General features: G+C 44.6%; 1 protein-coding gene across 2 annotated transcripts in view; it reads right to left on the reverse strand.

The window, feature by feature from the left end:
• Positions 1-14,587, reverse strand: part of Mecp2 (methyl-CpG binding protein 2) — a 37,808-nt gene that overhangs the window by 2,810 nt on the left and 20,411 nt on the right. For both annotated transcript variants that reach the window (XM_051141328.1, XM_051141329.1), the window contains one exon: positions 862-1,212. In XM_051141328.1, the coding sequence (XP_050997285.1) occupies positions 862-1,212 (351 nt within the window). The remainder of the gene's footprint in view (positions 1-861; positions 1,213-14,587) is intronic.

Genomic DNA, 14,587 nt, shown 5'->3' on the forward strand with positions numbered 1-14,587 from the left:
CTGAGGTAGAAAGGGTGGTACTGACAAGCTTTCTTCTAAGACACTGTCAGTGAACAAGGATCAAACTGAAGAAGAACTTGAGAAGACCTAAAACTGGCGGGTACAATCAAGCCAGGTGCATGAGTAGAAATCATCTTAGGGGTAATGGGTACATCTATAGCTTGTTAAGGAGCCAGAATAGGTGGGCCTAAAAACAGAGGACCCATCTGACTTCAAGCCCACTCTGTACACCCTGGCTTCTCCACAATCCAGAAACCAAAGGGGTGAGGCCTAGTACTGGGGAACCACTGGGCTGGGCTGATTCTGTTGGTTGGTACCCAGACCTAATCCACCATCAAACCATTTCTGCATCTTAACCAAGGCATGGTGTTCAGCCTCTTTGGGAAGAGTTGAAGGTTAAATAAACCTAAAAATACTGGGAAAATTGCTAGCGTTTCTGGGATCATTTAAGAGGCAGGTCTGATGTATTTCTCAGCTGCTTCTCTAAACCTCTGGCTCCAGAACTTATTCTGTTTCAACAGAAAATACTAAGTGGTCAGTGCACAGCTGGTCAGATGCAGAAGGAGCAGTCCATCTGTGTCCCTTTCCAAAGGTCCTATTAGAGAGGGGCTTTTCTTACAACTGATTTAGAGACAAACAGAAAGAACTTGACGTGTGGCATAGGTAAAGGGCACACTATTCTTAAGCAGGGAAACCTCTGTAGTGCTTTCTGAACAGATCTGGTGTAGATGTTACCTTTAAGCATCCTACAGGGGGCACATACATTTCCCTAGAGCTGTAGTACCAATGGATCCTTGTATCTAGCCTTCCCACCCACCTGGCCTTTCCTCTTCTGTAGACACAAGACTTGCTCTTACTTACTTGATCAAATATACATCGTATTTTCCAGCAGAGCGGCCAGATTTCCTTTGCTTAAGCTTTCGTGTCCAACCTTCAGGCAAGGTGGGGTCATCATACATAGGTCCCCGGTCACGGATGATGGAACGTCGCTGTTTGGGGGAAGCAGAGGCTTCTGGCACTGCTGGGGCAGAGCTTGAGCTTTCTGATGTCTCTGCTTTGCCTGCCTCTGCTGGCTCTGCAGAATGGTGGGCTGAAGGCTGTAGTGGCTCATGTTTGCCCTCTTTGTCTTCTTTCTTGTCTTTCTTCACCTTCTTAAATTTCAGAGGCTTGTCTTTGAGGGCCTGAAGATCCTGGTCTTCAGATTTTTCCTCCCTGAAGTATTAAACAAATACATAAGTATCACAGAAAACACACTTGTCTGTAGAGTAGTGAGTATGGATGAGCTTGGTAACTTCCCCAAAACAAAGTATCCTTGAACCAAGCTCAGGCCCAAAAATTTCTGTAGCAGCTGGGGATGTTGGTCAACTACACTTGACCTTTACCATAGAACTCAAAACCCTCGTTCTTTCCTTCTTTTTTTTCCCTTCTAACTTGCCCTGCCTGCGAATATTGCCTGCAGGCCAGAAGAGGGCATCAGATCACATTATAGATGGTTGTGAGCCACCATGTGGTTGCTGGGAATTGAACTCATAACCTTTAGAAGAGCAGGCAGTGCCCTTAACCTCTGAGCTGTCTCTCCAGGCCCCGCAACTCTAGTTCTACTGTTGTGAAAGTGGCATAATGATTTTCTCCTGAATATAAGCACCATGGGGCTGGCTTCTCAAAATACCACTAGCAGAAGTCAGTTTATAAATTGCACCTGATGACCCCCTGGGCTTGCCATATGACAAGAGGCTCTCCACTGCCTACCACAGCATGTTTTAGGAGCACCCCCCCCCCCAAAGTGGCACAGAGCACAGTCATGAAAAGAACATGCAGGACTGGAATTGGCCCACCTGAGCTCCAATTCTGGCTTTGTCATTTCTTTTATGTTTTGTCTGTGTGTCACATTAAGTGCCTAATGCCAGTAGAGGGAACTGGGTCCCTTTGGACTAAAATTACAGATGACTCTAATCCACAATGTGGGTGCTGAGATTTGAATCTAGATCCTCTGGAAGAGCAGCCAGTGCTCTTAACTTCTGAGTCATTGCTCCAGCCTCATGACTTTGCCATTCTCAAAAGAAAAGGAGCCCAGCAAGTGATTTCAGCAGTGGAGGCCCCAGTTTCCTCATTACTACAGTAGTTAATCTCATCCCAGGGGCATCCTGTCTATAAGAATTATGGGCAAAAGACCACAAGGTACTGCAGAACCATTGCTAACTCAAGCGAATTACAACTACTGCCTAGGGTTCCAGTATGAGAAAAAATTGTATCCTGGGTCACATGGGTCTTTATCACAAGCTATTCCTTACCCGCCCCCCAAATCACTATATCCTCAGCAGAAACAGAGGAAAGAGAGAAGTGTACTAGAACAGCGTGTGGAATATGGCAACCATCTTGTTTTTGTTCTACAGCTTTGGCTCTTCTTGGTGGAGGCCCTTCATGTACCTTAGGGTTCAAACTCTGTCTGATGCTCTAGTGAGCACTGTGGAGAGACAGTGGCCACACTGCACTGCTTGCTCTATGAGCTGCAGGCCAGAGTAAGGAAGGTTTGGAAAGAAATAGCAGCTGCCTGTTGGTCTAAGACTAGGAGAATTAGGGCTGTGAGGTACATCTAGAAGCAATGTGCTAAGCTCTCAGTGACAGAGGAAAGAAGGGCACTCATCAGCAAAGCTGGCAAAAGAAAGACCACCAGGTACTTATCACTTGCATGTAACTCCACAAGGCCCTTTGGAACACAAGGGCTGCTCCCATGATACTGAACTTGAGTTTGAGAAAACTGCTAACATGAGAAGCTGACTTGAATTCTTACTTGTAACTCTGAAATATGTTAACCACCATCAAATACAAAGCACACCAGCAAAGGAACACCTTCTAGAAACCTACCCTCAGGACATACGTCTGGAAATGCCTAACTGTAAAAGGCTATGGGGCTGCTAGAAGGCTATGGGGCTGGAGAAAGACATGTCTCATGATTTTTCCTGAAGAAAAAACAAACTACAAACCAGGTGTGGTGGCGCACGCCTTTAATCCCAGCACTTGGGAGGCAGAGGCAGGTGGGTGAGTTGAAGGACAGCCTGGTCTACAAACCGAGTCCAGGGCAGCCAGGACTGTTACACAGAGAAACCCTGTCTTGAAAAAACAAAACAAAACAATACACACACACACACACACACACACACACACACACACAGAAAGAAAAAGAAAAAACTAAACTACAGACATGCTTCTCATATGGACCAGGATTGTAGGCTAGACTAGAAACTAATGAAGTCAAGGGTAAGTGAGAACAAGAGCCTTTGAACACTTCTTGGACTATAAAATTATGTCCAATGAATCACATAAAAGTTAACGTAACTGAAAATAAAACAAACGTAGCAAAACTGTAATATTATAATGCATGCAAACAGGAACAAAGGAGCTTAACTATATTATCAAATGTAACATTCTACTTAAAAAAGACCAACTTCTCACCATAGTACTCCCGTAGTATATTGGATATATTCCAAAGCCAATAGTAATATCCCAAGGGTAGTATATACATTAGACCAGCTCAAAGGTGAAATGGGTCACTCTGGTTCTGAGGAATCCAGAAAAGCTGGGGATGGGAGTACAGAGTAGGAGGGAGGGGCGGTCAAGAAAAACCTGGCAATAGCCTAGGCATGGCCAAGGATGTAGGCAGTAGAGGATTTGGGACTTGTTTAGCAGAGGAATCAACAGAGCTCAGTGGTGGACAGGGCAGAACTAAGTTAAGAATTGTGGGCACGTAGCAGTGCCAATGACTGAGAAAAGAAGTCTGGGTGTACTGAAAGGCACACAGATGTCTGAGATTGTATTTTCTCACTGCTAATTAAGGTGGAGAGGAAATGTGGAGACTAGTCCATCTGTGGATCACTCTGCAGCTAAGGCTAGTAGACCCCCGACCTCAATTCTCCACAGTGCTGGGATTACAAGCATGCTCCATCATGCCAGCCAATTCTCTAGTTAAAAACAAGTAACTCAGTGGCTAAGAGCACTTAACCTCTGCTCTTGCAGAGAAACCTTCAGGTTTGGTTCCCAGATTCCCAGCACCACAGGACCACTCAGAACCACTTGTAAGCCCAGTTCCAGGAGATCTGATGCCATTCGCTGCTGGCCTCTGAGGGCTCTTGCATGTATATGGTGCACACACAGACAAGCAGGAACACACATGTACACATATATTAACAAAAATCAGTAACACTGGGCTGGAGAGCTGGCTCAGAGGTTAAGAGCACTGCCTGCTTTCCCAAAGGTCCTGAGTTCAATTCCCAGCAAGTGCATGGTGGCTCACAACCATCTATAGTGAGAGCAACGAAAACATGTGCCTTTGCTATTGTGTCTACACTATTACTCACTGTGATGCCCTTCCCTAGAAGGACAGCCCCTGCCCACACATATCAACAGCAGCTCTAGACCTGCTCTTTCCTGACTTTTCACTTGGAGATCTTTCCTCCTGTAGATTAAGCCTTCCCTCCTCCTCCCTCTCTCCTACCCTGTGCCTTGGAACCAGAGGACACTATCCCCCATCCTCCACGAACATAAAATCTATCACAGTGCACCAATTCCCATCTTCCTGCTTAGTGTTCACTTAATAAATGTATGCCAAGTGAATAGTCAGGATGCACTTTCCAGTTAATGTGGCACACAGCTCTCCTGTTGAAACACCTAAAAATGTTGAACCAAATAAGTATCTAGAGAAGATACTAGAAAACGTCTTAAAACACACTTACAAAGGAAGAATGGAAGGAAGACACAGACTAAAGAGTGAGAAAGAACATCTGAACGTAACAACAATCCTGGACTGGATCCTAGTTTTAAAGGTGTGTACACACGTACACACACGAACACACACACACACACACACACACACACACACACACACACACACACACACAGGCATTAATGGGACATTCAGAGAAATATGAATAAGGCTCTACATTAGCTCATTGCTTAACTTCCAGAATAGTGGCACTATGCTGCTTCATGCTTAAGTATTTAGAACCGAACATTATGATGACTTCCAACTCTCAAGGGGAAAAGGATTCAGGGTAAAAGGGATATGCATAGTATCGACGTGATAATATGTTTCAAAAGCGGAAATGACATGAATATTACCAGAAAGTCTACAGGTTTATGGCAAATTTTTTTGAGACAGGGTCTTTTTATTATGTGGCTCCGGCGGTCTTGGAACGCACTGTGTAGATCAGGCTAAAGCTAACACACAGAAATCTCCATGACTACCCTTCCTAAGCACTGGGATTAAAGCGGACACCGCCACACTGAGCCTCATGGCAATTGGCGGTGCTCTACCACTCAGCCACATCCTCAGCTCCAAGAATAATGTTTTGAAGTGCTAACAAGCAAGAGAAACGACTGGACTTAGCAGAGGCAAGAGGGTCACTGTAAGTTCTAGGTCAGGCTGCATAGTACATACCTGATGAGTTCTAGGCTAGCTGGCACTACAAATTCATATGCTGCTATTTATTGGTTTTTTGCCCCCAAAACAGGCAGCTCTGGCAGCCAGTAACTCACTCTGTAGACCAGGCTGGCAGTGAACTCACACAGATCCACACAGCCTGATTTAAAGAACACCTGGAAACCTTGATGAAGCACTTTCTCTTAGTAGCCGAAACAAGCACAATTCTAACCACAACACTATACTGTAAAAGGTGAAGCTGCCACATGGGGATGAAATAGATATTAAGCTTCAGCCTTCATGTTTTAGGAAAAAGCACTGCTAAAGGTGGCCTAAACTAGACTCCCAGAACATGCCTGTCCAGGAGCAAAAGATATCCAGGATCTTCTGAAGCATCATGAGAAAGCAAGCAGGCTGGTTCCAGTGAGAAGTGATGGCTGCGGTGTGCTACAGTATTATAGTAACCAGAAGGCCTCACCCACCCCAGACAGGGTCTCACGGAGGCCAGGCTGGCCTGAAACTCTTGATCCCCCAAGTACTGGCTGGGATTACAGATGTATGCTGTGTCCAACTTTGTAACCGAATTTTATCTTTTTATGCTTGTATGTACTGGTGTGTGTGCACATGAATATGGAGGCCAGAAGACAATGTTTAAGAATACCACCCAACTCCTTCGAGGTCTCTTATTGGCCTGGAAGTTGTCAGTTAGGCTGGCTGGTCAGTGAGCCCCAGGGATCATCCTGACTTTAATAATAATAATGAGGGGTTTTTTCCCCAGAGTGCATGTGGTGTGGGTCTGGGGGTATGACGAAAATGTTTGGGAATTACTATAGATGACAGCGCCACAACACTGAATATACTTGATGCTGATGTTTATTTTAGCAGTTTCTGTGATGATGAACTAACTGCCTTGAGGATATTCAGCAATAATTACTATCCAGTTCCTGTTGTGGAAGGTTTGGTTTATGACATGTAAACATGTTTTTGTTTTAATCCCAGGTGTGGGATATGGGGGGCGGCTCCAGTCTGTCCACAGCTGAGAACTGCTCCTGAGAGGGCACATGGTGATGTTTGTCAGCTGGGAGAGAGAGGGGGGGGGGGGCTCTGAGAAATAAGAGGGCTGCTGGTGCTTCCCCCATGCTGCTCCTGGTTGCTGCTGATACAGTTGGACAAGAAGAACTTGGAGACGACCTGAAAGGAGGACTGGACTCACCCCAAGGAACCCAAGGAACCTGAACAGCAGGAAGCAGCTCAGGAAAACCATGCCCCCTCTCCCCACTCACCTTCTTTCTCTCCTACCTGGTGGTGGGGTGTTGGAAGGGATTGGGGTGGAGAAGGGAGAAAGGGATTTAAGGAGCCCAAAATAAAAATAGATTTTAAAAGTATGCCAATACCTGGCTGTAGACCAGGCAGGCCTTGAACTCAGAGCTCAGTCTGCCTCTGTTTCCTGAGAGCTGGAACTAAAGGTCTGTCACCACCACCGAGTGCAAGTTTGGATATGTAAGTAGATTTGTGTTATTCCAACCTTAAAATCTTCACTGTAGGATGGCTGACTGTGTAAGTACCGTTTCAACTGCTTTGAAATATAAGTTCAGACACACAAAAAGGAAGAACTCTCCAGGCAGTAAGAGACCTACAAACTATCCAAAAATGTATTCCTCAACTCGAAGCCCATATCTTCTGGCCTCTAAGGGGCATTAGACTGCTTCCTCCTCAAGTTGAGTCTATCTGTCAATCTGCTGTACCCTTCACAGAACTTCTGTCTCCAGCCTCCCTCTGAAATGAGACCATAGAGACTCTGTACCCCAACCCGAGAGGGTCTTTATGGCAAGGGATGGAGGCTCAGAGAATCAGTATTATATAGACTCCAATTCTGTCTCTAGAGAAAGCAGAAAATATTTCAGAGAAATCCCACAGGAGTATCACCCACAATGAGAAAACAGATGAGAAAAGCTCAGAAATTAAAAATAGGTTAGGTAAAACACAAAACAACACATGTACTGTATAGTGTTTTCCAATATGGCATCATTTCTCAGAAGAGAAGTCTGCCATGAGCCACATGTTCATTCACAGGAAACTGCCAGACTGAAAAAGCATTGTTCATCTATACAAGGGAGTCAAAAGCGGGAAGAAGAAAGAAGACACAGCTTCATGCAGCTTGAAGAAGAGATCAGTGTGCCAGTGGGTGTGATCTCCAGACAAGAGTCAGGGAAAGTAAACTAGAAGTGTGTTGGTGAAGCAAAAGGAACAGGAAACCCACCCCGGACAACTGGAGCGGAAAAGACCTCCCAGAAAGCAGCCCTAGGTGAAGAAGCTCCCCCAATGTTGAGGCCCAGGCAGAGCAGCTAGCGCAGGAGCTGGCACTGTGTGTGGACCAGCTAGAGCTGGCTCTCAAGACACAGAAACCCACCCCCAAGCAGAAAAAGCAGGCTGCTGGGCCAGTCCGAATCTTGTGCAGTGAAGACTCCCTTGCCCCAGAAGAGCCAGCCGTTGAGTTCCTTGTTTGGGGACTACAGGGCTCAGAGGGACGCAGAGTGGCCAGAGGCCCCGAGGGCTCTAAAGCTGCCAATTCAGGCCAGGCCCAGCTTATGGGTGCAGCTACCAGGAAGAACAGCGGAAGGGTCTGCAGGCCTCCTCCAGCAGGAAGAACCAAGGCCACTCTGGACTTTACTGAAGAAGAGTTGCGGTTCAATTTCCTTTAGAGTCTCCTACATTCTGGACTAGTCACCCGCCTACAGGGTGGTGTGGGGGATTTGTCTTGAGTGCATGACCTTTCCAGGAATTCTGTCAGAAGTGGGACTGGTCTGCCCCTAACTGCTGTGTGGACAGGAAGCTGCTGGCCGATGTGAGACTGCCATGTGGAAACTTTTTCAAGGAAATGTTCCTCCTGTCAGAAGAGAGATGTGGTTGGGAAATCCGTGATAATCCTAGCTGAGTGTTGAGTGGTTTGTAGAAAATTCCTACTTTGCTCTCCAGGAGGAGCTACTGGATATTGTCCTAATAAATCTTTTTTAAAGAAATAGAAAAAAAAAGTAAACTAGAAAAATAGACTGAGCACAGCAACCAACAATGTGTACAATATGCTAACCTTTTGTTTTTTAAGACAGGGTTTCTCTGTGTAGCCTTGGCTGTCCTGGACTCGCTTTGTAGACCAGGCTGGCCTCGAACTCACAGAGATCCTCCTACCTCTTACTCCTCGAGTGCTGGGATTAAAGGCGCCCAACACCAGTGCCCAGAAGAATTGATTAAAAAGAAAACAACAACAAATTTTATGTTTGAATGATTCACCACAAACATGCCTGGTGCCCTTAGAGGCTAGAGGGGGGCATTGGATTTCTAGAAGTAGAGTGACAGATGGCTCTGAGCCACCATGTGGTTGCTGGGAAATAAATCCTGGTTTCCCCTAAGAGCAACAACTGCTCTTAACTACTAAACCATCTCTCTAGGCCATGTACACCTGCAGGCCAGAAGAGGGCGCCAGATCATATTATAGGTTGCAAGCCACCATGTGGCTGCTGGGAATTGAACTCAGGACCTTTGGGAAAGCAGACAGTGCTCCTAACCTCTGAGCCATCTGTCCAGGACCCCCAGGTTTGACTTCTTAATCACCAAGATGTTTTAATCTAAAAAGTAAAGAGAAAGCTGGGACTGGTATGCACACCTGTAATCCCAACCACAGGGGGGCTGAGACAAGAAGATTCAAATCTATATAGGGAAATACTGTTTAAAAAAATACAGAAAAAACCCCACCGAAACAAACTCATTATTTCAAGCACGTCTTACATATTATATAGAAAATCTTCAAATATGTAAGAAAACAAAAAACAATACAGAGATGTCTGTATACTCATCACCTACACTGTCCCAATGTCAACAGCATCCACTCATCCGCTAATTTTTCTGTAACCCTGAAGGTTGAACTCTAGGTCACGTACACGCAACCCATTCTGTTTTTAATGCATCACAAAAATTACTTTAGTCCTGTCCAGGATAGTTTGATGTTTGATGTCAACTTGATATGAGCTAGACTCACCTGAAATGAGGGACCCTCCATTAAAAAAAAAATGCCTCCATAAGATCCAGGTGTAATCCAGGTGCGGTGACACACGCCTTTAATCCTAGCTCTTGGGAAGGCAGAGGCAAGTGGATCTCTGTGAGTTCAAGGCTAGCCTGTCCAGGACAGCCATGGCTACACAGAGAATGATGGGGTGGGTCCAGCACATTGTGGGTGGGGCCATCCCCTGGGCAGGTGGTCCCAGGAGCTATAAGAAAGCAGGCTGAGCAAGCCATGGGGAACAAGCCAGTAAGCAGCATTCCTCCATGGTCTCTGCATCAGCTCCTGCCTCCAGGTTCCCGCCGTAGTTGAGTTCCTGTCCTGACTTCCTTCTGCGATGGGCTATGATTTCTGAATGTAAGCCAAATAAACCCTTTCTTCCTCAACTTGCTTTTTGGCCATGGTGTTTCATCTTGGCAACAGAAATCCTAAATAAGACAATTCACACACACTCTGGCATTCATGTCATTAACTGGAAAAAAAAATCTATTTCCATCCTCTTTTTTGTTTTTTTGAGACAGGGGCTCTCTGTGTAGCCTTGGCTGTCCTGGACTCCCTCTATAGACCAGGCTGGCCTTGAACTCACAGAGATCCCCCTGCCTCTGCCTCCTGAGTGCTGGGATTAAAGGCCTGCGTATTTCCATCCTCTTTTAGTTTGTTTTTGAGTCGGGGTTTCTCTGTTTAACAGCCCTAACTGTCCTGGACTCGATTTGCAGACCAGGCTGGGCTCAAACTTTCATCCCCAGTTCTGGGATTAAAGGCATGCGCCACCATGCCCAGCTGAAGTGTATAAATCTTAAGTGTACCATCTAATGACTTCTGCTTAGTGCATAAAGCTGTGTGACACACTCTCCTAGCTCCTTGGCATCCTTCCTCATCAGCCCTATTCTGTATTATCAGCAGCATTTGGTGGTGTTGGGGTTTTTATTTGGGAATCAAACTTATAGCCTGACACATGCCAGGCCAGCACTCTACCACTAAGTAAAAGCCCTTGTTATCAGTTTTTAATTTTGGCCATTCCAGCGAGGGTGCAGTGGCATCTCAGTGTGGTTATAATTTGCATTTCACTGATGTCAGGATTCAAATATCTTCCTTTCATGAAGTATCCATTAAAACAATGTCTGTTTTGGGGACTGCTTTAGAGGATAACCATTTGCCATGCAAGGAAGCAATGAAGGCCAGAGTTCAGATCCCTAGAAACCTATGTAAAATGCCAGCTGGCTCCTACTTCCAGCTTGGAAGAAGGAGATCCCAAAAGCAATCTGGCTAGCTAGCTAGACATGTTAGCACATTTTGGATTTGACTGAGATCCTGCCACAAAAAATGAAGAAAGTTTACCTTTGTAAAACTTAGGTTATCTTTTATTATTAAAGTATTCATATATATACATTTGCACAGAAGTCCTTCATTACATATACATTTTCTATTTTTTCTACTTTCACAGTTTCTCCCTTTCCTACACCATACTGGAATCTGAATCCACTCACCACAAAGCTACATCTCCAGCTTGCCCAGACTAGCGTCAAACTTGAGATCCTCCTGCCTCAATTTCCTGAATGCTAGGATTACAGACTTGTAACACAATTACTGGCTACAATCTTTTCAATTCTTTAAAGTTTTCTGAGATCTAGCTATTTTTATTTAATAGGTATAGGCATTTGCCTGCATGTGTGTCTGTGCAGCATGTGTGTGCAGGGCCTGTGGAGGCCAGAAAAGAGTATCAGATATCTCTGGAACTGGAGTTGTAGAGCGCTGTTAGCCACTCGGAAAGAGTAGTCAGTGCTCTTAATGACTGAGCTATCTCTTCAGCCCTCTTTAAAAAACAAAACAAAACAAAATCTTTATTTCATGTGCATTAGTGTTTTGCCTGCATGTACATCTGTATGAGGGTTCCAATTCTCTGGAACTGGAGTAATAGACAATTGTGAGCTGCCATGTGGGTGCTGGAATTGAACCGCAGTACCCTGGAAGAGCAGCCAGTGTTCTTAACTGCAGAGCCATCTCTTCAGCTCCTCTTTTGCATTTCTTAGTGGTGTTTTGTTTTTCTTTTTGAGAGAGGGTTTCTCTATATAGTGCTAGCTGTCCTGGAACTTACTATGTAGCCCAGGCTGGCTTCAAACTTAAGAGATCTGTCTGCTTTTTATCTGTGAGTGCTGGGATTAAATGCCACAATGCCTGAGATTTGTTTGTTTGTTTGTTTTTTGTTGTTTTGAGACAAGGTTTCTTTGTGCAGCCTTGGCTGTCCTGAACTCGCTTTGTAGACCAGGCTGGCCTCAAACTCACAGTGATACGCCTGCCTCTGCCTCCTGAGTGCTGGGATTAAAGGCGTGCACCACCACTGCCCGAGCTGGCTTGATATTTTTTAAGCCCCCTTTTTTCCCATTTTGCGAGACAGGGTTCTCCTCTGTGTAGCTTTGGCTGTCCTGGACTTGCTTTGTAGAGGCCAACCTGCTGGCCACAAATTCACAGAGATTCGCCTGCCTCTGCCTCCCGAGTGCTGGGATTAAAGATGTGCACCACCACTGCCCAGCTCTGAATTGTATCTCACAACAATTTTTTGTTAACATATTGTATTTTTCTCTTTTTTACATATACATTTATATTATTACACATATATACAATAAACTACGTACAGCAAGAGGAACCATGAAATAATCAGGAATTATATTAATGTTATGTTCATAGTGTTTTGTCTATTTGTATTTGGCAACCTTGAAGAAAGCAACTTGCCTATCTTGTTGTGTCTAAAATTCTGAATGTAAGTCAATATCATATCTCATCTCTATCAACTTAAATCATCTATCTAGACCTAAAAACATCTTACCCCCTAAACAACTAAGTTTAATTGTAAAACCAAACTATCTGGTTTTCAAGCCCATTCAGAGACTTGAGAAGGAATAAAGTGATGAGGGAGAGAGGATGGATGAGGGAGAGGGGATGAATGAGAGGGGATGGATGAGGGAGAGGGCTACAATGGGGACGTGAGTGAAGAATTTCAAACTGCAGAACAAGCAGGTAGCTTATACTGCTAACCCCACTACATGGGAATAGCTCTGAGACTGGCTGAGACATGAATGTCTATATATAGACAGTGCTTCTTGTTGGTCACATAATCCATGTGACATTATTAGATGCCATTTTAACAACAATTTTTAAAATTTTAATGAAGTCCAATTTATCTCCCCCTTAATAATTATTGCTCCCTGTAGCTTACAAAATATTTTTTAATCTTCAGAGTTTTGAAGATATATTCCTGTTTCCCTTTAGCAACTTTTCCCTTTTCATTTTAAACTACAGTCTGGCTAGGCATAGTGGAAACAAAACAATGTGGTTGGAGATATAGCTAAGAAGTAAAGTACTTACCTTATATGGACAAAATCCTGGGTTCTATCCCCAGCACCACTAAAACAAACACACACACACACACACACTTTCTATCTTTAAGTACAGTATATCTTTCCATCTATTCTGGTCCTTAATTTCTTTCAGTAACGATTTCAACTTCAGTATACAGAACTTCTACATTCTTCTTTTTTTTTCCCGAGACAGGGCTACTCTGTGTAGCCCTGACTGTCCCGGACTGGCTTTGTAGACCAGGCTGCTCTCGAATTTACGGAGATCCTCCTGCCTCTGCCTCCCGAGCACTGGGATTAAAAGCGTGCACCACCACGCCCGGCTAATATACCCTTTTCTTACTAAAATGATTATGTTTTTCTTTTATCCCCCCATGTTTAGAATGACCCTCAGGGTCTTGTGTCATTCTCTCTCTCCTCTATCTACCAAGTACAATGATCAGACATGCAACACCAAGCCATGCCCAGCTTCTAAGAGTTTTTTTTTTATAGTAAATTAACTTTACTAAAATAAGAGTTAATATTTTTATTTCCTATTATATCAGTTTTACTAAGTTCTTTTTTCAAGTTTTTTCCAGTTTTGTTCAACTCGTAAACCAGTTACATAATACTCTCTTTTTAAAAACTTTTGACTTGTGAATTTCACATCACGCACCCCATCACACTCATCTTCCCATCCCTCCATATCCCCCCCTCCACCCTTGCAACCTCCTCCCAAAAGAAAGCAAAGAATACAAATAAAAGAGAAAAACAACATAAACAAAGTAAAAACCAAACCAAACAAACAACCAATCTTACTGTGGAAGCTTCGGTGTGTCCCACAGTACACTCTTTTGTCCAGTTTTACTTGCCAGTGTCCCCTGTCCTGAGTTATTGGTGTGGTTAAAGGCCTCTGGCTTCTGCCACACTATCAACACAAGAGCTTCATAGGGACTCCTCTCAGTGATCTTGGGGCTGCCCTGTGTCAGGGAGATCCTACACTGGACCAGCCCCTTCATGTGCAGTTCATACATGGGATAGATGTTGGATGGGCCTGGGTGGTGGCTGTGCTGTTCAGACCACCAGCTCTCCTTTATCCATGACACCAGGGCCAGCTCTGCTTTGCCTAGGTGCAAGGCGGGGCCAGCTTTCTTGCTTGAGGCAGCCAGTCAGAGGCAGGACTAACTCATCGTGCTCACGCCATAAGGGTCAGCTCTCTAGCACTGCCAGCTCTTGAGCTCTCACACTCCTACACCACCAGGGGCAACTCTACTGCACTGCCCAGGTGAGGGCCAGGACCAGCTCTCACACTCTTTTTTAAAAATATTTTTTATTAATTTATTCATGCTCTCACACTCTTGTGGCCTGGAGCCAGCTCTACTGTGCTAGCCAGGCGAGGCATAGGGGCCACTCTTCTGAATGCTGCAGCCAGTGAAGGGTGAGGACAGCTCACCTGCTCTCTCCCACTGTAATAGTCTCTTAAAAGTCCTTTCAATGTCTGAAGGGTCTTTAGTAATATTTTCCTTTATGGTGGACACGGGTAACTTAACATAGTCTAAAACATTTTTGAGAGGCTGGAGAAATGGTTCAGTGGTTAAAAGTACTGGTTACTCTTGTAGAGGAACTGGGCTCAGTTCCTAGCATCTACATAGCAACTAATAACCATTTGTAACACTCTAGTTCCAGGAGATCTGACACCCTCTTCTGGTCCTCACAGGTACCAGGCTCTCATGTGGCAGACATATAAATCTTGAAAACAATTCATTACAATTTTACCTCAATTTT

This window comes from Acomys russatus, chromosome X (assembly GCF_903995435.1).
Source record: "Acomys russatus chromosome X, mAcoRus1.1, whole genome shotgun sequence".
Lineage (NCBI taxonomy): Eukaryota > Metazoa > Chordata > Mammalia > Rodentia > Muridae > Acomys > Acomys russatus.